Raw genomic sequence first — 26620 nt, forward strand, 5'->3', positions numbered from 1 at the left:
ACACCCAAAAATACGTTTACCCTCGGGTCAAAACCTATATGACTTTCTTCCTTCTACAGAACACTAAAGAAGATGTTTAAACTGTTTTTGCCATACAATGAAAGTCAGTGGGGTCCAGAACAGCATTGGACCCCACTGACTTTCATTGTATGGACAAACATTAACATTAAAACATTTTTAAAAATACCTTCTCATGATCTGCTGAAGAAAGAAATGCATGCAGGTTTGGAGTGACATAACTGGGGTAAGTAAATAATGACAGAATGTTCATGTTTGGGTGAACTATCACTTTAAGGTGCCCAAAATCCCTCTTATAAAATAAGCCAACTAACCAGCCTGACCAATCTGGGCCAGTCAATCAGCAAAACCAATGCTTAAGATCAATGAAAACATTTACACTGACTAACTTACATTTAGACTACGAATTGACTACGATCCTGATAAGACCTCTTTTCCAGGTGGGAGGGTCTGAGTGGGAGAGCGCCCCGCCCACATTGCCATGACAACCAACTGATCAGAAGCAATCTGATCTGTGATGGGAGCAGCCAACCGTGTCCTCAGACGTTCAGAGAGAGAGAAAAAAGAAGATATAGTGGGCCGGCCGCTGGAGGAAAGTGTGCGTGAGGGGGTATTGTGATTCCCTGGGAGTGAAGGGCAGGACACGCGAGCACAGTCACTTTATTGTTCGGGTCCAGTAACCTGGCATTTAACCGGTGCATTTCAGTGATTTCTCCACCAACAGTCTTTACTCGCATCCCATGGGCTCAGAAATAGTGTGCCTTTGAAATCCATTTGTAACAGTCTATAATGTTCAAGAAGAGCAAGAGCAAAGTTCTGGTGGATGAAGCGTCAGAGGAGGACGATGTGTCGTGGCATCATGGGCACGCCAGAAAGGTAAGTAGGTGGGATTATGCCCGTGGGCTTTATAGTAATGGCATTGTTAGATGCAATATTGAGATGGGACACAAATTGAACAAGAGAAATATCAGTGATAACCAATGCTCATGCCTCTGTGTCCCACCACTATTTTTTAAACGGTTCTCTACCCTATATGAGGGTATTGCTGTATGAGGTTGATGAAAGAATAAGGGACATTGACATTAGAAGAGCATATGGAGAATGGGACAACAGTGAATGAAAGTATATTTGAAAATGAGAGTGTGTGAAAATATTAGAATGAGGCTATTGAGAGTATCAGAGTTTACAATTGTAAGACATTTGCAGAATGAGAGTATGTGGGAAAATGAGACATAGTATGCACACTGTCATGCTGTTGAGAGTTCACTTGAGGGTTGACTTTATCAATAAACTGAATGTAATTCAAACAGATTTTGGTAGTGTATTGCATTTTTATAAGTTCTGACTGTTAGATCCAGTTCTGGGACGTATGAGACATTATGTAGTTATTGTTTTCATAGATAAGATTAGAAATTTATACCATTTAAGCATGTTCTGCTGTGGATTAAATAGGTTACACTTCATGCCATTCGCCACCTTCTCCTCTTCTGTCAGCTGATAGACTGAAAGAGTCAGTTAAAGTCCCTTCAGTGTAACAGCAGGAGACGGCTAGCTGCGGATACGTTTATTTCTCTCCCCCTCACACTTTTTTATGGTTTGTTTATAAGCTTACTCAGAAAAGTGAAAGATTTTCATTGCATATTTAAGTGTGTCACATAGATGGCCTTGACTAGGTCACATTCACATTCATCCCAGTATAATATGTTCTACAAACATTGGTCTTTGAGATGGCTAGGACAGTAGTCAAAGCTCTGATATAGCCTAGCTGCTAGATCCAACTGTCGGACTATTTCGTGACCAGGTAGGTCTTTGTGAAGTTTGCCCTTTCACATGTTTTGCCTTATTGTGTTTTTTTTCCCCTGGCTACAGTTGCCAATTGCTTGCTCAATGGGGGAATTAAGGTACACATTTCTGTAAAGCTGCATTGAAAATATTTGTAGGCCTACTAAGAACTATACCAAAAAATGACCAGGTTTTCAACTAAATCGATGACAACCAAAAATCAGGTAACTGCTGGTTTTAAGGTGGAACAGAGAATTTATTTTGCGTGTGTGTTTATGTGACAAACAATTCCTGTTTGTTGAACGCAAACAGGAAACACATTCAAAAAGCACTGTGGTGGTAGGTACTGTACACTGTTGGTATCAGATGGTAATACATGGTGTCCAAACAACCATTTCCAAAAGCATAGAACATAGAAATACCATGCACTGAATGTTTGTCGTTGGTAATTAAAAGCTACTCTAAGGTATTTCAAAGTTTACCATGGTACTACTATGGTACATGTCCAAAAACATGTCATTTCCATGGTACCATGCCCAAAAATGCTTGCCATTTCCATGATACTGTGTGCAAAAAAATAGAAGTACCATGGTACTGAAAGTTTACCATTGGTATTTACAAATGTTACTTCAAGGAATACCATGACACTACAATGGTTCATGTCCAAAAACTTGTAAATGTACACAAAAGGCATTTTATTGTCATAATACCGTGCACATCCAATGTCAGATTAATAGGTTTTCCTCAAGATGAATGTCCTCTTTGTCCAAACATTAGTTCATGTGGTTTATAACACACTATTTTAAGAGCATTGAAATGATTTTATAATAATATATTTGAGGTACAGCCTTGTTGACACTGTGGTTCATTTTCCACCATAAATCAATGAAGGCAAAATGTTGAGTGGGCTCCTATGACTACAGATTCTTCAATCCCAACCTCTTTTTGGGAAAATCAGGCCTGAACTGTCCCTAATATGTATAATGATAAGATATGTCCAGATAGTATGGCACTTAAAATATCTAGAATATTTCTCTTGCATTTTGAGCTTTACTCCTTCATTTATAAATGAGTACACTGTTAAAAAAAAAAAAAATCCTGTTGAATTTACGGTAAAAACTGGCAGCTGTGTTTGACAGAAATTCACTGTAAAAAATACAGGAACAAAATTTCAGGCTTTACGGGATGTAATTTTGATGCCTGTATATTTTACGGTGCATTACCATCGGTTATATTATTAAATAACAAACTTGATATATTAACCTTCTGAAACTGTAAAAATCAGTTTTTAACGTTATTATGTATTGTTAATCACCGTAGAAATTATAGAAGAGCACTTGATGACATGAAGTTCATACATAGAGGCCCTTCCTGGAGCAATAAACATGTAGAGACAGTGCTCAGTGTCACTTACACAAACACTAAACAACATCAGGGTAACACATGTGAAATTAAAATAATGCAGTAAACATTAACTAAACTACATTAAATATAAAACAGAACACCCCAATGTACATAACTGGTATTAAAAATAAGAAGAAACATAATTATTCACATAAAATATAATGAAATGAACTGGGTCACGCAAGGAATTCTGGGAAAGCATGATTATTGTTTTTACTGTAATTTTAACAATAATTTACCATAAAAAGTACATGTACTTTCTTGTTAATTATATTATATAAATAATATATAATATTAATATATTAACATAATATACATTTTAACTGTTAATTATACAGAATATATTTATACTCTTTACATTAAAAAAAATATATTTTTACAAAATTTTACAGTAAAACTACATGTATTGTCTTTATAAATATATATATATAAAAAATTACAGTATATTTTAAGGTAACTAAATTAAGATTTATTTTTAAAGTGTACTTGTAATCAGGCCAAGCGGTTTGGTATGATGGGGCGGAGGTGCATGTCCATGATAGAAGGAGTGAGATAAAAAAAAAGACATGGACATTGAAGAACAAATGTCTCTCACTTTTTCTGAATTCATAGTCTAGGTGGGGCAGGAAGGAAGGGGAAGAGGTCAGGCCCTTGAGGTATATTAAATGTCAGAACAACTGTGATTGGCTGCCCCATATGAGAAGTTGATAATGATTGGATTAATATTGGGGTACATTTACATTTTACATTTATGCATTTGGCAGATGCTTTTATCCAAAGCGACTTACAGTGCACTTATTACAGGGACAATCCCCCGAAGCAACCTGGAGTTAAGTACCTTGCTCAAGGACACAATGGTGGAGGTTACAAATACTCTTTATATTTAAATTATATATAAATATTTTTGGATTACAGTCATTTTTGCATTACAATATAGGTCTTCATATTAACACTTAAAAGCAGCTTAAAGTCATTTAAAGCTTAAATGTCTTAAAGTCCCAACTGAGCAGTTTAATTAAAAAACATGCCTTCAATTCTTTTATCTTTAGGTCCCCAGCAAGCAAGCTAACAGCCACTGTGCAAGGAACAAAAACTCCATAAGAAGTGAATTTAATGGAGAGACAGCATGAACATAATGCCAATACCAGTTTATCAGTTAGCCATGTGTAATACAAGTCATATATTATTAAGTAAATGGAGTAGATTTTGTGGTATGTAATGTTTTAAACCAAATTATATTGATTAAACTTTAAAAATAATGATTGTGTCCCAAATTCACTAAGAATGAATTGCGGCAGGTAAAAGAACCGCTGCGCTGGTTTAGCATATGATTCATGAAAGAAATTATGCTGATAAGTCAATGGCGCAAACGTGTCCACTAAGTCGCTGCTGAATGCAATTTGCACACACAATTCTGGTCTTGCGGTCAGATTCTGAGCAAAGATGCAGCGGCCTCACTGTTTATCTGGTAAAGGCTTTAGCTGGCAGTGTCATGAGTGTCACAATGCAAAAAAAAAATTTTCTTAAACGTCTTAAAATAGTTTACAAACCTCAAAGCAGGAGTATTGATTATAAACTTTGACAGTTTTAATCGGGACTGATGGATACAAATATTCATATGAAATATCAACTTCTCCTTTCTGTAATATAGACTGAAACGGTCATAAAACAGCATTATGCGTAATACTAAAACAAAGACTATGCAATCATTTTCAAGGCCTTCCTAAAATCTGCAAGACCTTGTTTACATTGTTGAGCTAAAATTATTCCTCACATTTTTGTGCATGTGTATGTTATGCATTAGCATGGGTTTAAGTGTGTGTGTATGCATGTTCTCATTGTTTTGTCCTCCTTGGCTTTTGCTTTTCAGGATAAAGACTCTGAGGGAACAAAGGAAGTTCTGAGCCCCTCAGCAAAGGTAAACACACATACCACACACACACACACACACACACACACACACTGCCTTTTTAGCTTTGAAATGAATGGCTAAAAATTGTTGACAAAGTCCCAAACAATGCCATAGCAACATCAACGGGATGTGATGCAAATCCTGATATAAAACAGTGTGTTGCTGTGTTTTCTTAAGCATTTTTGCAAATCCTTTTTTGATGGATGCATTGGAAGGCAAGATTTATAGTTTGATTATCCAATGTTGTGGGATGGTTGTGTGAGTTGTACATAAGCTGTTTGACACAGAAACAATCTAAACACAAGCAAAACAGTCCTGATAATTGCAAACATTCAGTGGCACGTTGTACTTACACCGACTACTGTTAAATTCAATAATACTATCATAGTATGTTTTTTCTGGTGAGGTCTAGTTATAATATTAATCCAAAGCCCAAAAATGGTTATAAAACGGTCTATAGTATTTCATGACCATTTTGTTCCCTCTCTTAAGGCTGAAACATACTCTGGTCGTTTCCGTAACACAAAGTATGCGTTGCATTCTCTACGTTGCCACAAGGGGTGCTGGAGTGGGCATTAGTGTAAATCATCCCCTTTACAGTGAGTTTTCTCTTTTAAGTTAACTACTGTCATGGCGGAGCAACAGTTTGAAGAGATTATTGCTTAGCAAGTCAGGTAAAGTCAATATAGTTATTCAGTATTATCCGGATAATAGCACATCCACTTTAATGGCATAGACTTTTGAAGGTAACTCTATTGCCCCCCACAGTAACGCAAGAACGCACGGTAAGAATGTTCAACTGGACCGCGTATTGGCAATGCGTTAAACATGCGCTTAGATCTGCTTTTGCATACTTGTGTAAAGTATGTTTCTGTCCTTTGACGCTTAAAATGAAATTGGCCGTATTTTGCTGCACAAAGTGCACAGTTTGTGCCACGAATGTAAAGCATACCTCTAATCAAGTGTTTCTGTGTGCTGTTACTTTTCTAAGTGACCAGACTTATGATTTTCTTCTAGCGGACAATAAAACTGGCGAAAAAAATCCCATAGACGTCCATTGAAGAAAGGGACCGAAATAGAAAAGAGCAACGTTTAGCAATGACCAGGCAGCCTACCAGAACAAAACTATTGTGGCAGAACGTTTTGCATTTGCAAAATGTACCTCTCACATTTTCAGAAAATGTTAAAATCCGGTTTCTCATGATATGACCCCTTTAATTAAGCTAAAAGAAAGAGAATATCACTGCTTGACATGCAGAGAATTCTGCGGTGTCATCCAGCCATGGCGAGATCCTCAAGACTGAAGTTATGTGCTACGTGTTTTACCTAACCAAGTTGAGAGGGCGAGGACAAGAGAGGTGAAATGATAGACAGAAGCTAAAGTAGAGCACGCAAGAGTGCTGTAAAGCATTTTGGTCTTTATTTGGGGTCAAAGATGAATTCAAAACTAATTCTCTTAATGCTCATAAATAATGTGCTGGATCTCGAAATAAGCACAAGCCACAACAAAACAAGCATTTATGTTTAAGTGTGCAAGAGATGATGTGTTTAGTGCCGCAGAGCGATGGAGCACAAAGGTCTTTGGTTTGAAACAAGGCAGGGAGTGGTATATAAAATAAAGTTATCCTTATGCTTTTACCTTTTTTAGCTTTTGGAACCATTTGTGGTGAGTTTAATTACGCCAGACATGCAGGAACAGTTAATGCATCTACATGAAAATTGTTACTTTGAGCAAATTAATGCAGTATAACTTGTAGATTCACATTTTAGAGAAGATGATTTTAGGTGAATCGTATGAAGAAATGTCCATGTCATATTTCACCTCAAAATACTAATAAAATGTTTACAAGTTCTATTTTTCATGATGAAAATGTATTCTATTTTAGGACCACTAAGATTTATAAGAACTATTTTGGTAGACCATTCTGCAATTTTTCCCCTACTTTCAGTTACTGTAATGTGAAAATATTTCATTATTATTACATCCTTTATTGACACAATGATTTTAGTTATTTATTTAGTTATTTATATTTATAAAAAACAGCGTGAATGAAAAGCAATACAATGTTATGATAATACGATGATGTACATTTGCAAATGTTATTTACAATTTAAATAATAGGCTAATGATTATTAATAAATATTAATCAAATATTTATTAGCGGGCCGAGTATTGATGCTGTCTACCTCCCCTGGAGTCGCGAGCTCAAATCCAGGGTGTCCTGAGTGACTCCAGCCAGGTCTCCTAAGCAACCAAATCGGCCCGGTTCCTAGGGAGGGTAGAGTCACATGGTTCTCGCTTTCAATGAGGCATGTGGAAAATTGTGCATGGATCGCGGAGAGTAGCATGAGCCTCCACATGCAGTGAGTCTCCGCGGTGTCATGCACAGCGATCCACGTGATAAGATGCGCGGATTGACGGTCTCAGAAGCTGAGGCAAATGAGACTTGTCCTCCACCACACGAATTGAGGTGTGTAACCGCGCCACCATGAGGACCTAGTATGTAGTGGGAATTGGGCATTCCAAATTGGGAGAAAAGGGGATAGAAATAAATTGTAAATAAATAGAAAAAAATCATAATATTTATAAAAAAAAATTTGAAATACAAATTAATATTTTTGTTTGCATTTTACGGTGATGAAAATTGATTTTATTTTCCGGAGAATTCGGGGATAGAATTATGTATTTCTTATTAAAATCAGCGTAAATTAAAAGCATTACAAAAACATACAACCATGATGTATACTAAAAATTGTACTTATATACTAATAATAGGCTACATATGATCAAAAAGATTAATAAATATTCATAAATAAAAATTGATAAATAAAATGTGTATTTTAATATATTTGTTTCTGCATTACACTAGGATACTGAGAATTTAGGAGTAGAATGATGCTTTTTTTTATTAAAATCAGCATGAATTAAAAGCATAACAACAAATAATTACCGTGATGTATATTCACAATGTTTTTACAGTTTTAATAATAGATATATTATTGTATAATACTGTATATTTTAATATATTATTAATTATATTAACTAAATATTGAAAATGTAAATATTCATTATAAAATTAAGTGTCATTTTTATTATAGTCAATAAATAAATATATATATATATATATATATATATATATATATATATATATATATATATATATATATATAAATGATTCCTGCATTACAGTATGCTAAAATGTGCTTTATTGTCATGAAAAAAAATTCACAATGCAAAAAGTATTAATAGTCCTAAAAAGATACTTCATTTTCTATTATACGAAATATAAATAGTTGTCCTTTTGATTTTGTTGAATTATGACCCAGACATTTCTCGATTGTTTACAGTTCATTTTCAATCAAGCAAAGAATCAAGGGAAGGACATTCTGTACAAGGCAGGTCAACAGCCTATGAAAGGGTGAAAGAATTTGTGCCAAAGGTTTCTTTTCTTTCCTATATAATAAGCTGCAAAGCCGGGCCGGAATTTCAAATCCCATGGGGTCATACTGAACGCAGGCAGGAGAGAGTCTGAAGGAATGTATAAGCCAGCCAAATGACCCCCCCACTACCACCACACACACACACACACACACAAACAATGTCTGCTCAGATTTCCATCCCTACAGCCCACTATAATCACCATAGGCCTTTCCTGTTTTCACTGTGTGATGCCCTCTGTCTGTCAGATACATCTTTCTGCTTTTGGATTCATGATGAAGCGTGTCTTTGTGATTAGTTGTCTTTGTGCCAGGCCTAAACCTGCAATCATGCTTTACCATCTGTATTTCAGTCTCACTGAGAAACAAAAGCTGAGCTTTTGTCACATAAAACATAAGCAGTAGTCATTGAAGTACACTGATAAAGTATAAACCGTGTTACTGTGGTTCGTGACTCCGTTTTTTGACCTTTTGCAGGATTCTAAGTTAAAGAAGGTTAAATCAAAGCGAGAAAAAGGAGACAAGAAATTGTATCCTTCTCAAGATGATGAAGAGATCTTGCTAACAGGAGTCACTGTCTCTCACAGAAGAGGGTAAGTTGAGTTTTGTTTACTTGATCATTGAAAGCTATAGTGAATGTTGCGTGTGCCTCAGAATTTAAAATGATTATAAAAAGACATTACCCAGTAAGCAAGCACACACATGCTGTCAAGATGTCTTTTAAAAGGCAAAAGTAAGATTTTTGCCCAACCGGTGAAAAAAACAAACAAAAACACATAATAAAACAAAGATTCCATAGACTTCACATTGATAGGAAATGTTAGGGATCATATTTCCAGATCATAATGTTATAGAGACAATGGGGAGGGCTCTATTGATTCGAGCTTGAAAGCAGTCTTTACGTATCACCTTTGAAACTACGTAGCCACGTCCTAGCAACCATCCAAAGCACCCTAACAACTGAAGCCCACAGATTTCCTTTGAAAATTGCTAAGCGGGATATCTTTGGAGACATGTGGGTTTGCTTGTGTCTCTCGAGCAAGCCTTGGCAACTGTTTAGCCGCGCCCTAGCAACCATACAGAACACCCAAGCAACCATAAATAAACAACCATGTCTCTGCTCCTGGACATTGTAGAGACATGGGGGTGGGTTTTATTGACTCGTACTAACAAACAGACTTTAGGTATTACTCTGGCAACTGCTTAGCAACCATTTAGAGTTTAGCAACCCCAATATCTCTGCATTTCAATATCATAGAAATATGGATGTGGGCTCTTTTGACTTGGAGCAGTCTATATGAGACCCTTGGTTAGAGTTTAACCACGGCAAGCGCCACTCACATTTTCTTCCTAGAATAGTAGATCTATGCACTGAGTGCAAACAATTAAACTGTAAACTAAAAACCCCAAAAGAGGATTCAATAATGATGGAGATTAAATATACTTTATTAAACATGAACATAAACAATAGCAATAATAAAACATTTCCATAATTGTTTCTTTGGCAATAGTGTTATAATCAAGAGTAGTGTTGCCACAATACCAATATTTCAGCAGTCTCTACCGATGCCAGTGAAGTTTCATGCTTTTGATACCCAGGGCCATTTCTAAGCATGGGAGGCCCTAAACGAAAACCTACTTGGAAGCCCCCGCAATCAAATGGCATTGAACTTGTCTAATTATTGCATGTAAAAATGCACACCAGAGTAAAAGGGAAAAAACACTGTCTTACCGTTTATAAAGATCTGAAACTGTCACAGGAAGCCTCTGCAACCTGAACTTTTTCAGAAAGCAACACAACGCAGCGCAGCGAATAAAGAGTATCATATTCGTATATAAAAATGAAAGTTCTTTTTAACTTTACTTAGTGTCTAAAAATGTGGCGATCTTGCACAAGATACTGAAAGACCATCTGAGACCGTCAATCCGCACATCTTATCACGTGGCTTGTTGAGTGCTTTACCAGGGAGACGAAGTGCACGTGGAGGCCCACGCTATTCTCCGCGGCATCCACGCACAACTCGCCACGTGCCCCACTGACAACGAGAACCACATTATAGTGACCACGAGGTGGTTACTCCCTATAACTCTACCCTCCCTAGCAACAGGGCCAATCTGGTTGCTTAGGAGACCTGGCTGGAGTCACTCAGCATGCCCTTGATTCAAACTCACGACTCCAGGGGTGGTAGATAGCGTCAATACTCGCTGAACTACTCAGGCCCCCCGAGATGAGTATACATTAACAGAGAACAACATTGTTGTACCGTGTATTATGGCTTTTAAACAGACCATCTGCTAAAGAGAAATGATGGAAAGTGAGACAACGACCTTTGTAGTACTGTGACTGGGGTAAAAGAAATGAGAAAACAGCGGCACACACACTTAGACAACCTTGAAACTACAGCAATGTAAAATATATAAAATATGAATGTTAGTAAACATATTACAATAAATTCACTAGAAAATGTAACCTATTAAATATATCATGATCAGTAAACACAATATCCCCAAGTAATTCATTAAAGTGTGACAACCAATATAAGCTTCAACACGTGGTCCTAGAGGGAACTTTTGTAACTACATTGTCAAATCTTTCATGGCTTCTTTCAACAATCCAAAATACATTTGGTCCTCTGAAATATCATATAATTTCAAGATGTGAAGCATGTCATTTTTGCACGATTAGCGGCACCAAATGGAATTTTGGATGAAAATAATGACTATTTCCAAACAGGTTTAACCAAACTCCATTGTTCAAACTCACGGCATTGCTTGAGGCAAAACATTTAAAATTCTACTCATCAACTTAAGAGTCCCTAGAAAAAAAGTTCAAAAAAGTTAAATATCTTTATGTAGCATTGGTAAAACTTTGTATATGTGGTTTTGTATATAAAAATAGAGTAACTCTAAAAAAGGCACCCAACCATCTAGTAGGTTACAGAAATGGAAACCACATCCTGTGCCTCAGCCTCTGTCCTTCCTGTGTGTGGCTGCTTGTGCCATTATGGCTTCATGCCCAACATCATGCAGACAGCAAAATACATTTAATGTCTACACTGCACACTTAGGGAAATGCAAAATCAGATTTATTTTTATATACTGTATATACTGTATATATAAAACATTATTCTAATACCAATAAATTTATTTACAGTATGTTATTTATTTTATTTTTTTATATTATTCTTAGTATATGTATAATACATTCATATTAATATTGATAATATTTTATATAATATATTATTTGTATATGATTATAAAAAAATATTTTAATATTTTTATTATATTTTAATATTTTATTAGATGTTATTGTGATCGAGAGCCTGTGAATCCGTCTCCATCACGAGATTTAAAGTGCTCAATGGACATTAATATAATTTCTTTCAGCATTTATTGGGGTTTTCTTGTGCACATGTTTTGATCCGTCCTATTTATTGTATATTTTCGTTTTAACTCTTGTATTTAAGCATTTTTAATATCTTTCGAATTTAATATAATTGTATAAAGCAAGAGTTAATTTTATTGGACAATAAATGGTATGTTCCAATTTGCAGAGACGGGAAACATTTCTATTTTTAGGTCTGCCGCCACTAAAGGCACTAGACTAAATGGAGGCTTGCTTTTAAGCTCATGAACAAGGTCACTTGGCACTGCTTGAGCATGATATACTCCAGCCTCCGATGTTGTTTTAGGGGAGTAGGTACTGCTTTTAGTACCAAAATTGGTTCTAGCTCTTAGACTGTTATTTTTTTCAGTGATCTTGGTTTTTATTTGCTCTCAAAACACTATTTATTTTCACATTTTGCAACTCTTACTAATTAAACAACCTCTTTGGAACATCATTCCTGCTTCTGACTTTAAACAAGCCATTTGAATGTTAATTTCCCCAATAAGTGTTAACATTGCTCTGTTTATATGAGGATCCCAGCTGGCCTGACACAGCAATAGTGGCTCGATCAATGGTGTGAGCTTAGGGCGGGATCTATTTTTGACCAAGGGATAGGTGCTTAGTTCAGGAAATCTGTTTGACAGTCATTATTTTTGCAATTCCGTTTAGTGGCGCCAAGCTTACACATTTTAATTACAAAATGCCACTGTGCCAAGGCATTGTTTTGCTAGAACCTTTTTTATTTTGGCTGATGAATCATGCCTGCCCTTTCTCTCTCAGGTCTGCTAAGAAAATCTGGGAGGAAGAAAAGAGTAAACCGCACTCAGAAAAAGACAAAGCACACTGTCTGTGGGACAGCATCACCATGACGATGAAGCAAATCACACCTACGAGGAAGATTGATAAAATTGAGGGCTGGGAACCTCCCCAGCTAAACGACAAAACACAAGAGGAAAAGAGTGAGTTGGAGAGAAAAAAAAGCGACTCCTCGCCTCTTTCCTCCCCTCTGTCTCTGTCTTTACCACAATCTCTGGGTTTGCCATCCTGGGTTGGGTTGGGTTTGGAGGAGGACTCATCTCGCTATGCTAGTCTGACTGAGTCACAGACAGGAGGCCCCGCCCAGTGGGCGGCTCGCGCCCGCGACAAGTTGGCCGCCGTCCGTCGCCGAAGTCCAGCCAACTTATCAGAGAGTTCTTGGGAGGGGCTTAAGTGATTTCATTATTGGGCATCCCTCAGTGTATGGAAGAAATGTGTTTGTGAAGATTGAACCCACCCCCCATGGAAGACAACTCCTTAATTTGCACCCACTGCCCACCGATGTGAAGAAGATGAAGATTAGGACCCTCAGACCGAGAGTGCCTGCTTTTAAGAGCCCGATTGATTAATCTTAATTTTTCCATTTTATTGAAGCTCCTTCAAGTAAATCACTGGATGTACTACAGACTTTATCGCACAATTGCACCCTATTGGTGACCAATGGTATTGACCAATGACCATGATCTATTATAAATTATTTTTAAATGACACCTTTGGTCTTTGGACACTTAAATCCACATTTTATGCCAGCAGCCAATTAGCCTTATCACTTCAATATAATGCCATTTCAAGTGCCAATATTTTAGGCAGCACTACACACAGTCACAGACAGAAGACGTATTGTGTCTCAATCTCCATTATAACTCTTGATGTGATCTTTTTTGTTTGTATATAAAGGTTTTAAGCCTTAGATTCAGTTGTGTTATGTGTTAATTTATTCTGGTATGTTGTTAATGAGTGAACGTGAAATTATGTAGAAATGCCTTTCACTATCTTAAAGGAATGTTCCAGGTTCAATTCAAATTAAGCTCAATCAATAGCATTTGTAGCATATTGTTGAATAATACCACATAAAATAATTTAGACTCGTCCCTTGTTTATTAAAATAAATTGCAGACTGTTATTCTATGAAAATGAGCTAGATGGACGGCTTTCGCTGTCTCCTTGTTTATATCACTGTTTCAATAAGCTCCTCCCTCGAACATGGATGGGGTGAATATGGTGGTGGACACTGCGAATGGTGCCCCCTGGGAGTTTTGGGCCCCTGGGCTTTAGCCCATGCATTAATGTGCCCCTGGTGAATAGGGCAAGTCCATTAATATACAAAGTTTCCAAAGTAAAGCAACAAGACCTTAACATTACACATTAACATGATATTAGTTATGTAGTTAATGAAAACTGTAACTTTACACAGATAAGTATTTTATATATATATTGTATACTATTTTAACACACTAAAATCATGTTAACACATACAGTGAGGAAAATAAGTATTTGAACACCCTGCTATTTTGCAAGTTCTCCCACTTGGAAATCATGGAGGGTTCTGAAATTGTCATCGTGAGGTTCATGTCCACTGTGAGAGACATAATCTAAAAAAAATCCAGAAATCACAATGTATGATTTTTTAACTATTTATTTGTATGATACAGCTGCAAATAAGTATTTGAACACCTGTCTATCAGCTAGAATTCTGACCCTCAAAGACCTGTTAGTCTGCTTTTAAAATGTCCACCTCCACTCCATTTATTATCCTAAATTAGATGCACCTGTTTGAGGTCGTTAGCTGCATAAAGACACCTGTCCACCCCATACAATCAGTAAGAATCCAACTACTAACATGGCCAAAACCAAAGAGCTGTCCAAAGACACTAGAGACAAAATTGTACACCTCCGCAAGGCTGGAAAGGGCTACGGGGAAATTGCCAAGCAGCTTGGTGAAAAAAGGTCCACTGTTGGAGCAATCATTAGAAAATGGAAGAAGCTAAACAGGACTGTCAATCTCCCTCGGACTGGGGCTCCATGCAAGATCTCACCTTGTGGGGTCTCAATGATCCTAAGAAAGGTGAGAAATCAGCCCAGAACTACACGGGAGGAGCTGGTCAATGACCTGAAAAGAGCTGGGACCACCGTTTCCAAGGTTACTGTTGGTAATACACTAAGACATCACGGTTTGAAATCATGCATGGCACGGAAGGTTCCCCTGCTTAAACCAGCACATGTCAAGGCCCGTCTTAAGTTTGCCAATGACCATTTGGATGATCCAGAGGAGTCATGGGAGAAAGTCATGTGGTCAGATGAGACCAAAATAGAACTTTTTGGTCATAATTCCACTAACCGTGTTTGGAGGAAGAAGAATGATTAGTACCATCCCAAGAACACCATCCCTACTGTGAAGCATGGGGGTGGTAGCATCATGCTTTGGGGGTGTTTTTCTGCACATGAGACAGGGCTGACTGCACTGTATTAAGGAGAGGATGACCGGGGCCATGTATTGCGAGATTTTGGGGAACAACCTCCTTCCATCAGTTAGAGCATTGAAGATGGGTCGAGGCTGGGTCTTCCAACATGACAATGACCCGAAGCACACAGCCAGGATAACCAAGGAGTGGCTCTGTAAGAAGCATATCAAGGTTCTGGCGTGGCCTAGCCAGTCTCCAGACCTAAACCCAATAGAGAATCTTTGGAGGGAGCTCAAATTCCGTGTTTCTCAGCGACAGCCCAGAAACCTGACTGATCTAGAGAAGATCTGTGTGGAGGAGTGAGCCAAAATCCCTCCTGCAGTGTGTGCAAACCTGGTGAAAAACTACAGGAAACGTTTGACCTCTGTAATTGCAAACAAAGACTACTGTACCAAATATTAACATTGATTTTCTCAGGTGTTCAAATACTTATTTGCAGCTGTATCATACAAATAAATAGTTAAAAAATCATACATTGTGATTTCTGGATTTTTTTTTTTAGATTATGTCTCTCACAGTGGACATGCACCTACGATGACAATTTCAGACCACTCCATAATTTCTAAGTGGGAGAACTTGCAAAATAGCAGGGTGTTCAAATACTTATTTTCCTCACTGTATATGCTAATGTTTACATCTTGTGGCCATACTTTTAAGACTGCGTGTATTTGAGTGTTTATTGAATGGCCCCATTCACTTCCATTGTAAGCAACTTAAAGAAACCACTTTTTTGCTTTATAACAAAAAATTAATGAGGAAAATAAAAAACATTTTGTGGTAATGAGCATTGTTTGAGCTCAACATGTATTAATCCCAGAATATTCCTTTAACTGTGATAAGAGTATACATGTACAGTCACCACTGCCTGCTGATTCAGTGCAAGTGATGTCACAATCATTAGCTGTCATAATCATAATTTACTGTAATTATTCTATGCAATAGTCTCCTTGCTGTAACCACAAACACTTGCAACACTAGAAAAATAAACAATCACCATTTACTAAAATTGGAATATATTTTATATTTAAATCTTTGTCTAAATGCCATTAAATTGCATATTAAATATTTGGTTTTATAAGTGCCTTATTGCTGTTTTTAGAGATGATTTATAATCAGATTTTGAGTGAGTAACTGGGATTGCTTCATTGTTGTCATAGCATTATTACATTTGTACTTGTCCACAAATGTTTAACTTTGAAAGGTGATTACATATTCTTAGTTTAAGATTTTAGATTTTTTCATTTGGGGCTTTGTTTCTTATGTTTTGATTTTATTATAATACTACTGAGTGATTTTTCACTGTATCAAGATTTTATCACAGAGAGTAAGCTGTTATGATTTTAGGGGGTGTAGATTAGTTCCCCTTGTGAATCTGAATAAAAAGAGCTACACCTAATACTCACTCCTTGTTGTTTTTTTCTCCTGCATTATTGTTGGTAAAATAACCTGTTATGAAATGTATTCATGTTTAAATACCTAAAAGGAGGGGGTGGTAATGTTGAATGTTTTGCTGCCAGACTGGCGGGCGGAGTGGTCCTTGATTGTTTTGCTTTCATTCAGCAGCATTGTGAACCATCCATGATTTGTGTCTGCCTTCTTACCAAGCACTAATATCATGCACGTTATTTACAAAAACATGAAACAATTTTTCAAAAAGTTTTAATTATTTTAGGTAATCATGTTTTTTTTTTTTTTGTGCAAATGTTTGATAGTACCAAACACATCCTACAGTTCAGCCATTTAAATGACATTTATATTACTGAAATATTACAAAGTTCAGAAAAAGGATATAAAATACAGTTGTTCATAAATAGCAAAGCTTACATTACATTTATCAGATTTGACAAAAGTGTATCGTAAAAAAGTATTTTCTTGTTGCAAATGCAATGCAAATGTACACTTTAGTGTTGACACATCAATTATGTACGCACAGCACAACAAAACATTACGAAAACTCACATAAACATTGAACTTCAACTACTCTGGACATGCATTCCATTGCTACAGAAACAAAAATACATATATACAGCACTGTGCAAAAGTTTTAGGCACTTGTGAAAAATTTGGCATAGTGAGGATGTCTTCAAAAACAATGCTATCAATAGTTTTCATTTATCACTTAATATTATACAAAGTCCAGTAAACATAAAAAAGCTAAATCAATATGCGGTGTGAACACCTTTGCCTTTAAAACAGCACCAATTCTCCTAGGTACTCCTGGACACAGTTTTTTAGTTGTTGGCAGACAGGATTTTCCAAGCTTCTTGAAGAATTCACCACATTTCTTCAATCTATTTAGGCTGTCTCAATTGCTTCTGTCTCTTTATGTAATCCCAGACTGACTCGATGTTCAGTGGGGGGCTTTGTGGGGGCCATGACATCTGTTGCAGGTCTCCCTGTTCTTCTATTCTAATCTTTTCTATTTGCAAAAGTAATGTTTGGGAACATTTATATTTCCTATTGACACACTAAAGCTGAAGATATAAATAACCATCTTAAGTGTGAAACATCTTATGTGCCCAAGACTTTTGCACAATAATGTGTGTATATATATATATATATATATATATATATATATATATATATATATATATAAATGACAAGATAGCCTTTCCATACGATCTCCCATGCTTTTTCATTTCAACACATCGCTCACGAAAGCAAGTTTATTTTGCTATTGTCTATTATAAACAAACAATCCTTCCTATCTCCTGCCTCTTTTATGCTCTGAGAAAAAATAGGACAACACGAAAGAAACACTAATATCATGACTTTTCTATGAGCCCTTAAAGTTTAGGAGAGGAAAACAGAAAATTAATTAATTCATTATAATGTCAAAAGTTCAAACTCTCCAAACTTTTAATCACAGAATGGCAGAGGAACATAAAGGAGACGACAGGCTAGTCTGGGGCACAGAGAGAAAAAAGAAGATGAGTTAAGAGAATGTTTTATCAGGTTCAAAGTCTTTGTTAGAGGTGTTGTTTGCAGGTGTTCCCAAGGACAGCGTGAGAGGTCCAAGAACATTCTGAATTTCAGAACTTGAAGAGGTCTATGAAATGTTGCGGAGAGACGGGGGTGAGGCAGCTGTCAGGATCGTTTGCTGTGCAAGGATGTCCTGATTCCTGTGATGAGTAGAGAGAGAGAGAGAGGTCAAAATAAGATTTTTACATTTTCTGCAGAAAATGTGAGTGGTGCTTGCCTGTGCAACATTCTGCACTATAATGCAAGTGGTGAATGGTCAACAATCACACTGGGAACTCGACATGTTGCCACCGAATGTTCCAGTACCCTGACATTGACCCCATTTCGTTGAGTTACTGGCAACATACATCTTTGCATCAATACAGATGTGTTTACTTTTCCTGTGGCAGACACGGGTTCTAATCCTGTGGAAACCAGTAAGTTCGCGTTTGCATAATCATTGAAGAGAGCGAACCGGACGTTGCATTTTCACTTCTAATATTAAATTTTTTACTCCACTGATGGTTAGGTTTAGGGTTATGGTTAGGGCCTAGAGTTAATACATGGTGCATTTACATCATGTCAGAATTACTGTCCTGAAGAGATTCTTACTTGTACAAAGCGTTCACGTCTTCGTAGAACTCGTACTTACAAGTAATTAAACAAGTTAGTAAACTATTAATTCGATGAAAGCTCTGTCTTGAATGTCATGACTTATGCTGTGTTCCCTTCTAAGTCAGATATGGGATATTCAGAGTTCATATCTCTGATCTACAACCCTAAAAGGGTTCCTTTGTTCAGAAGATTATGTATAAGGAAACAAACCTGCAATTATCCCGTTAGCTCAGCAGGTATTCAATTGTCACCAGAGACGTCTTCTAGCAACCAGATTGCTAGCTGTAGGCATTTGTTCTATGAGAGTACTATTTTCAAAAGGCAGTATAATTTACTGTGTTTTGCACACCCGTCTCTGCAAACGTTGGCTAAACAAGTTGTATTATCATGTGATGTAGAAACTTTGATGCTTTTAATTTGCCTAAAAGTTCATGTTTATCATAAGCTTTGTACATCTACCTGGGTACTGACATGTTTGTGTGACATTATGCACTGGCATCTCGGTGAAATTAGAGTAGAGGATTTTCACACGAGTTTCTAAGTTGGATGAACGGCTTTAAGTGGTGTTTAATTGCACTTTTCCAAGTAGAAAGCTGGAAATTCCCAGTTTCCAAGAAAAATGGAACAGCATTCATGTAAAAAGTTAAAGGTAGTGAACACATATTTCTGTTTGATATGCTATTTTATGATATTTTATTATGCCATTGTTACCGTTCTTTGTTTTAAATTACAAGAACATTTAACGAATTTAAAAGTTGAATGAACATTTTGCCATTGCATTAATGAATTAATAGCATCAATGAACCTTTTGACTGTATTATATCATTAATAATTAAAAACAACTCGTAGATTGGTGCCACTCTGTGGACATTTCAAGCTCCCACGTGCCCATACATTCAACAATACTTCCAACTTCAGCAAATGGTGACAGGAGTTCAAATTTCAGTAAGCACAGACCGATTTCAGCAGAAGAAAAATTTACTTAGTGGTGCCAAATTCACAGCAAGATCAGTCTGCGGTAGTTGCCAGGTTGTTCTTATGCGATTGCTTTTGGATGGTTGCTAGGTCATAGAACCCCTATCCTCAAGTCTCCATGATATTCTGGCCCCTAGATATGGCTTGGGTTTTAACGTTTTATTTCCGCCAGGAGAAAATCATAAATCCGACTTCTTAGAAAAGCAATAGCACACAAAAACTCAATAAGTCGATTTAAGGTATCAACCATGGCAGTATTACACACACTGTGGTACAAATTCATTACTTAGGGGTTAGAGGTTTGTTTAAATTTGTAACCCTAATATGCGCAATAGGGATGCTTGCAAGCACAACTAGTCATATATATGTGCACAAGTTTGAGAATGAGTTACAGTAATGTGGAGCATTAGTTACAATGTTGGAGATCATAATGTGGAAAACACTGAAGACATAAAATGAAGAAGACATTTTGATAGTCACAGATTAGTAATTCAAACATAATGGGATCAAATACAAACAATTCGTGCAAAAAATTAAGAAGACAGGAACAATAGAGAAGATAAAAATAAAACAAATGATGTTGAACAGAAACTAATTTGGATGGCACGTTGATATATGAGTTAGCATGTACCTTAAAGAGCAAAGCCAGGTGTCTATCCTTTAGGAGATAAGGGACCAGGAGGAGAACAGGAAAGGGGCCCAGCAACAGAGTAAAAGGGCAAAGATCAAAAGTTAAAAGGTGTACAGGATATTACAGAGGACTCAGACTCATATTTAGTTCACCCAAAATTTCTGTTATCCTCCAAATTTGTATATATGGAAGCAAGAATCGGATTTCTGTTTTATGGCTTAAGAATACTTGGAATATAGTGTGCAAGATCAGAAATAGAGGGTTCCATACATTCCAGAAGAGGATGCTACAGTGCTTGCAAAACTGCAGAGTGTCTCCATACTGTTCTTTCTGAGGGTAGTATTTCTGAAGTGTGAAGAACATCAGCTTCCAGTCCACATGGCCCTTCTCTGACAGAATCAAGTGCCTGCAGAACTGAATACAAACAAACACAGAGACCTCTGTGAGTGTTGCTGAGGAACAGAGGCCACTCTTACACCCCCTGCTAACACTGGCTCAGTTTAAAGAACCTCTGAAGATCTGTGCTGCCATCTTATGATCAGATTAAGCCACTGATTTTTTGCTCTGCCAAAGACGAAGGAATTTTCTGCAAATGTTTTCTCTAAGAAGATTTAACAATATCGATATGATTTTAAGACAATGTCGAGACAAATATTCACTTGCCAGTTTATTTGTTGATTTTTCATTATTTCTCTAAGGCAATTAAACCTGTTTCTCTCACCTGTTTCTCAGCAAAATGAAACTGGCACAGTTTCTTCCACAGATGCCGGTCCTCGCTGAGCATGTGCAGTGTTGGTGTGGCTTGACCCAGGTTAATGATGTCACAAGCATCAGTAAACTTGTTCAGGATGTTGCTTTGCATGTGCAGAGGAAGGTCGCTCAGTGTCATCCCATTTGAAACTTGCTGCAAAGAGACATTTGTTCGCTTTCATTACTATAAACTATTAAAGCAATGTGCTGGTTCAATACCAGTTAAGCTCAATTAACAGTTTTTGTGTCAATGTTGATATCCACAAAAGTCATTTATGTTAAAGGCCAGTCCATTTATGTTAAAATGCACACTGCTTCAAAAGTATAGCCATAACATGTAAACATTATAAAATCACTCACTCACCATATCTGTGTAAAGTTACTCCAATTGGCCACAACATTAAAACCACCTGCCTAATATTGTGTAGGTTCCCCTCATGTCGCCAAATCAGCACCAACCCGCATCTCAGAATAGCATTCTGAGATAATATACTTCTCACCACAATTGTACAGAGCGGTTATCTGAGTTACCGTAGACTGCCAGTTTGAACCAGTCTGGCCATTCTCTGTTGACCTCTCTTCAACAAGGCATTTCCATCTGGCACCAACAATCATGCCACGGTCCAAATCACTGAGATCACATTTTTTTCCCTATTCTGATGGTTGATGAGAAAATTAACTGAAGGTCCTGACCCGTATCTACATGATTTTATGCACTACACTGCTGCCACATGATTGGCTGATTAGATAATCGCATGGATGATTGTTGGTGCCAGACGGCTGGTTTGAGTATTTCTGTAACTGCTGATCTCCTGGGATTTTCACATACAACAGTCTCTAGAATTTACTCAGAATGGTGCCAAAAACAAAAAACATCCAGTGAGCGGCAGTTCAGTGGATGGAAATGCCTTGTTGATGAGAGAGGTCAACAGAGAATGGCCAGACTGGTTAAAACTGGCAGTCTATGGTAACTCAGATAACCACTGATGAACAATATTAGGCAGATGGTTTTAATGTTGTGGCTGATCGGTGAATATATAATATTACAACGTTGTTGCCATGAAAACAAAACCCGGTAATTCAGCTAGTGGATATAACTTTGCACAGATAAAGTTAGAGAGCAATTGTTTCACAAAAATCATGTTAAGATCTATAATGTTTACGTCCTGTGGTTATACTTTTGAAACGGTATGTATTTTAGTGTTTATGATCTGGCCACATTCACTTCCACTATAAGTGCCTTGCTGAAACAGCTTTATTTAATAAATCAGGGATGAGTGGAAATCATTTTCTGTGGTAAAAACATGCCACAAATGCTGAAACTGGATAATTCCTTTAATGAGCTTTTTTCCAGAGTATCAGATAGAATATTATACTGTAAACTGTTGACAAATGCTACACTGGAAACACAGATGTACATTTTCAATTTTGTCCTAAATATATATATATATATATATTTTTTTTTTAATCGCACACAGACAACACACAAACCTATAACACACTGAAAAAGATACCTTTGGAATTTGTAAATTGTTGAGCTGCTGCTGCCAGTTTAGGATAGTTTCTAAACGGCAGACCCAAATGTTGATGTTGCCAACCAGCACAGACTTCCCGACCTCTCGCATGAGGATGCAGAGGGTGGAGCTAAGATCGTCCAGCAAGGTCTTAATCAATCGCGGGTTCTGATGGTCATCCAGAACTGGAACATTTAAATATAACACTTATTAAATCAAGCATTAATGCAGATATATCACTACTGATGTCACTAGGTAGAATGTTTTCTACATGGAAAAAAAAGAGGAAATCATCCAGTCAAAGAGCAGAATGTTGATCTCTGTGCTTGCTCACCTTTACTCACGATCTTCTCCAGAACATTAAAATAGTTTTTCTGAGCTGCTCCACTCAAAGATGTCAGCTGGGTCTTAGCAATCAACTGCAGTAGCTAAGAGGGATAGAAGGAGAGGGACAAAGAGAGAGCGTGAGTCAGAGAAAGAGTAAGGGGCTCCAGTATTCCTTAAGAGAATCACAGCAATGGTTCAGAAAAGACTGAAACACCTTACTTTGACCACATAGTTGAATCGGCGCACATCCTGAATGGCACTGGAAAAGTCCAGACGATTAAAGGCCTCACCAAGTGTGCAGTACCCATGTCTCTGCAACAACAAACACAAATTTAGTAGTAGAAAAACACTGTAAAGGGGCTTTCACGCTGGAAGTTTAATCCGAAAAAGAGCATGGTTTACATGAAAAATAGGTAATAAGAAAGATATTTTGCTGATCGGGTAGCAAACCGTGGTACTGAACTTGAGACTACCTGTAGGAGGTGGTCTGAGCTTGGATGCAATGGAACTGTGGCACGGTTCACATAAGTGAGAAAGCAACCTGTACTCGGGTCCGTACTTGTTCAAGATTTTTTGCCGATTTAGGATGATGACATCATCAGTTGCACATAAACACACGTGCACCATGAGTGGAAGGGGAACATAAGCAGTGCTGCAATACATTGCTGGCAACCAGCTCTTCCCTCAAAAAAGACCATTTGCGAGCATCAGATATAGTCGCCTTTTCCTGGACATGCAGAATTATGGCATGCAACGCACTGAGGCACGTGTGTCATTCAATTTTGTGTGCATAATGTTACCAAATTTAAAAAAATACACAAATCTAGTAACCCACGTTGTGTTCTCCATCATGTTCATGTTTGTGATGATGGAAAAGCATAGGGGATCTACAGAATATGAAAGAGTCTGAAACCAGACCAACGCTGTGGGGGCAACAATTGTATTCATATTCGGATCGTGACAAACGTAACCAGGATGAAAACCAATGAAACGACAGGCCGTTGGAGGGGAGGGATTGAAAAAGATGGATTTGTTGATGTCAGTAAAAAAGGAAAGTTAGGTAACACTTTACAATAAGGTTGTATTTTTTAACATTAATTACATTAATTAACATGAACTAATGATGAACAATACTTTTTGAGACTAATGCATTTATTAATAAAAAATTAAAAATAAAACTTATTTAAAACCTATTGTTTTAGAGGCAGACAAAATTACAAAGTAAGGGTCAAAAAGGAAGGGAAAAAAAAATAAAAAATGTGTTTTGATTTCATATAGACTTTGAGTATAATATTATCAGACTGTTTTTACTAGTCTATTTCATGTTAATATAATAAAATCGATCTCTCACCTCTCTAGTACTCTCCTTCTGAACGTAGATCCATCTCTCCTGGAACAAAACTAAATGAGAAAAAGTAAATAAAATTTAAAAAAAAACGTTAGAGGATGGACAACTTATTTGATATCTTAAAATTACTAGACAATTTCTTTTAAATTAAATACATACACTTATTTGATTAACAGAGATTATCAAGAATCACTTATCATTTAGTGACCACTGCGCTGGTCTACTTGTATTTAATCCAGCATTGCTGTATATTTAAAATGGTATTTCATCTATGATTGGCTTGCTAATCTAATGCATGCAGCACTAGTCCACTGATAAATTTGTCATCTTTAAAGTGATAGTTAAGGATAATGTCATTTTTACATTCTGATTTTGTGTTGTTGTTGAAAAAGTCCTTTTTTCTCTTCTTGGCAGCTACTTCAGAGACATCTCCCACATAGATGTTTTCCTTGTTGTCATTGTCTAACCTGGAGGAAAATATTGTGAAATTAGTTACCACTGCCCAATAGCCTTAATAGCCTATACACTATACACAACACACACAGGTAAACATGTGGTGCATGTTTGTCTTGTCTAAAACTATCCTAACACCTACATGCATCCTCATATAGCCGAAACCAGACTGCTTTGTATTTTTGCATTTACTTGTAGGCATGCCCAACCCTGATTTAAGAACGGTCAGCATCCATGACATCACTGTCTGAATCTGGTGTTTTTAGCTCATGTCTGGTGTATATCATGTGGTCTAGTGGTAAAAGATCAAGGCTGGTAACCACCCTCAAAAAGAGTGATCTCCTTCACCATTGTGCCCCTGATTAGACTCAGGATACTCCAAGAGCATAGTCCGTAATAAGTGTACCATAAGTCACTACAGATAAAAGCATCAGTTATATGGCTAGTTAACACTATGTTGAGGCACTTTCCTCAACAATATACAACTATTACAGCATATTGTCATAATTAGGCGCTCTAAGCAATTTTAACAGTTCTAGAACTTTACGCAGCAAAAAGCCACGGTAGCAAAATAGCGTTCTCAAAATGATCGTTTATTGACAACGGCCAAACTGACCACGCAGGGCCGTAGCAAGGAATTCTGGGCCACTTTCATATTAAACATACAGTCTAAGATTTGTTGTGGGCCCCTAGAATCGTTATCACCTTTCGCCCCATTAGCTACAGCCCTGTGACCACAGCCCGCTAGTAGCAAACCAGTGAGGTCATAGAGACAAGTGTAATATTTAATTGCAAATATTTTTTTTATACATTTATAAATATTTTTCAGGGAGACTGGATGTTTTCTGCTTGGAATTTCATATATATTTTTTAAAATAATAATAAAATAAAAAAAAAAACATTCATACTCTTCCAAGCCAAATTCATTGATATTATCTCCCAAACTGTGGCCGAAGTATTCAAAGCGCTTCCATCCATCCTCAGTTTTGATCCAGCTCCAGCCTGGTGACCTCCAGTCTTGGCCCAAGAACGGCATCTTCTTCCACCTGTTCCAGAGATCTGAAAACAAGAGACTCTTATCTTATAAAAAACATAATGACACATCAAAGGCTTAACATATCTTAAACAATATCACTATGATAACATCAAATAAGTCACAATATCTATCATTACAGTTTTAAAATGCTCCTTAAACTAAACATTTGACATATTATCTGTTTCAAAAACAATTCTTATGCAGTTTTGATGTTTCTTTGTCTTCTGTAGATAAACTGCATTGTATTTTGGCTTGCTGAGCAACAACAGCCAAAACATTTGCTCAAAAGAAATGCCTGCCAAACGCCTTATCTATCCAAACGTCGGCAAAACACTAATGACAGCCCATTCCTCTACGTCAATATTTGTTTTAAAAGCATATTCATGTATTTGTATTGATAAACGATGTATCTTCAAGTTTACTTACAGCGGTTCCTTTGTTATGCTGATAATTTTCTGCTTTTCTTTGAATATTGACGGAAGTAAACAGTCAGAACACCAGAATGTAAGACACGTCCCCGGGCATTTGTGATTGGCCGTCGTGTTTGCATTCATTTTGTTGCTACCCGGAATTCCAATGCTGATTGGTTCGCTGACCCGTCGATCACCCTCTGTTTTATCCTGAGTTCTCTGTCGCGGCAGCTTCTTACACGTGACTCTGAGCCTTGCACATGTTGTCGTGTTTTGATTTTGCGATGGGGGAAGGGGAATGGAGAGAATGAATGATGGAATTGGCTGGCCAAGCATACTGGATACTAACCTCGCCAAGTAAACATTTCCAGTACGTGGGT

At 37.1% G+C, this 26620-nt stretch overlaps 2 protein-coding genes across 3 annotated transcripts; one reads left to right on the forward strand and one right to left on the reverse strand.

Moving 5' to 3' along the window:
• The first annotated feature begins 552 nt into the window (after positions 1–552).
• On the forward strand, positions 553–14312 carry si:ch211-225h24.2 (uncharacterized protein LOC564539 homolog). Its single transcript, XM_052106443.1, has 4 exons — positions 553–894; positions 5075–5122; positions 9032–9147; positions 12723–14312. The coding sequence occupies exons 1-4, from the start codon at positions 808–810 to the stop codon at positions 13153–13155; spliced, it is 684 nt and encodes a 227-aa protein (XP_051962403.1). The 5' UTR covers positions 553–807; the 3' UTR covers positions 13156–14312.
• A 3446-nt stretch (positions 14313–17758) lies between these two features.
• Positions 17759–26352, reverse strand: LOC127628736 (F-box only protein 25-like). Of its 2 annotated transcripts, XM_052105579.1 has the most exons (11): positions 26257–26352; positions 25703–25853; positions 24705–24808; positions 24345–24394; positions 23213–23305; positions 23001–23094; positions 22667–22851; positions 21124–21306; positions 20673–20816; positions 20403–20429; positions 17759–18342 (listed from the first exon to the last, which is right to left on the reverse strand). In XM_052105579.1, exons 2-11 carry the CDS (start codon positions 25828–25830, stop codon positions 18253–18255), a joined length of 1098 nt encoding a protein of 365 aa, XP_051961539.1. In that variant the 5' UTR covers positions 25831–25853; positions 26257–26352; the 3' UTR covers positions 17759–18252. The 2 variants fall into 2 exon arrangements, with proteins under 2 accessions (XP_051961539.1, XP_051961540.1); XM_052105580.1 differs by lacking the exon at positions 20403–20429.
• Between the last annotated feature and the right edge of the window lie 268 nt (positions 26353–26620).

The sequence above is a fragment of the Xyrauchen texanus genome, chromosome 35 (genome assembly GCF_025860055.1).
Source record: "Xyrauchen texanus isolate HMW12.3.18 chromosome 35, RBS_HiC_50CHRs, whole genome shotgun sequence".
In the NCBI taxonomy this organism is placed as follows: domain Eukaryota; kingdom Metazoa; phylum Chordata; class Actinopteri; order Cypriniformes; family Catostomidae; genus Xyrauchen; species Xyrauchen texanus.

Coding starts and splice junctions, on each gene's coding strand:
- si:ch211-225h24.2 (XM_052106443.1), top strand. CDS start 808: ATGTTCAAGAAGAGCAAGAGCAAAGTTCTGGTGGATGAAGCGTCAGAG. Junction 5,123..9,031: donor TTCTGAGCCCCTCAGCAAAG/GTAAACACACAT, acceptor GACCTTTTGCAG/GATTCTAAGTTAAAGAAGGT. Junction 9,148..12,722: donor ACTGTCTCTCACAGAAGAGG/GTAAGTTGAGTT, acceptor TTTCTCTCTCAG/GTCTGCTAAGAAAATCTGGG.
- LOC127628736 (XM_052105579.1), bottom strand. CDS start 25,830: ATGCCGTTCTTGGGCCAAGACTGGAGGTCACCAGGCTGGAGCTGGATC. Junction 24,809..25,702: donor AATGAATTTGGCTTGGAAGA/GTATGAATGTTT, acceptor ATTTTCCTCCAG/GTTAGACAATGACAACAAGG. Junction 18,343..20,402: donor ACCTGGCTTTGCTCTTTAAG/GTACATGCTAAC, acceptor TACTCATCACAG/GAATCAGGACATCCTTGCAC.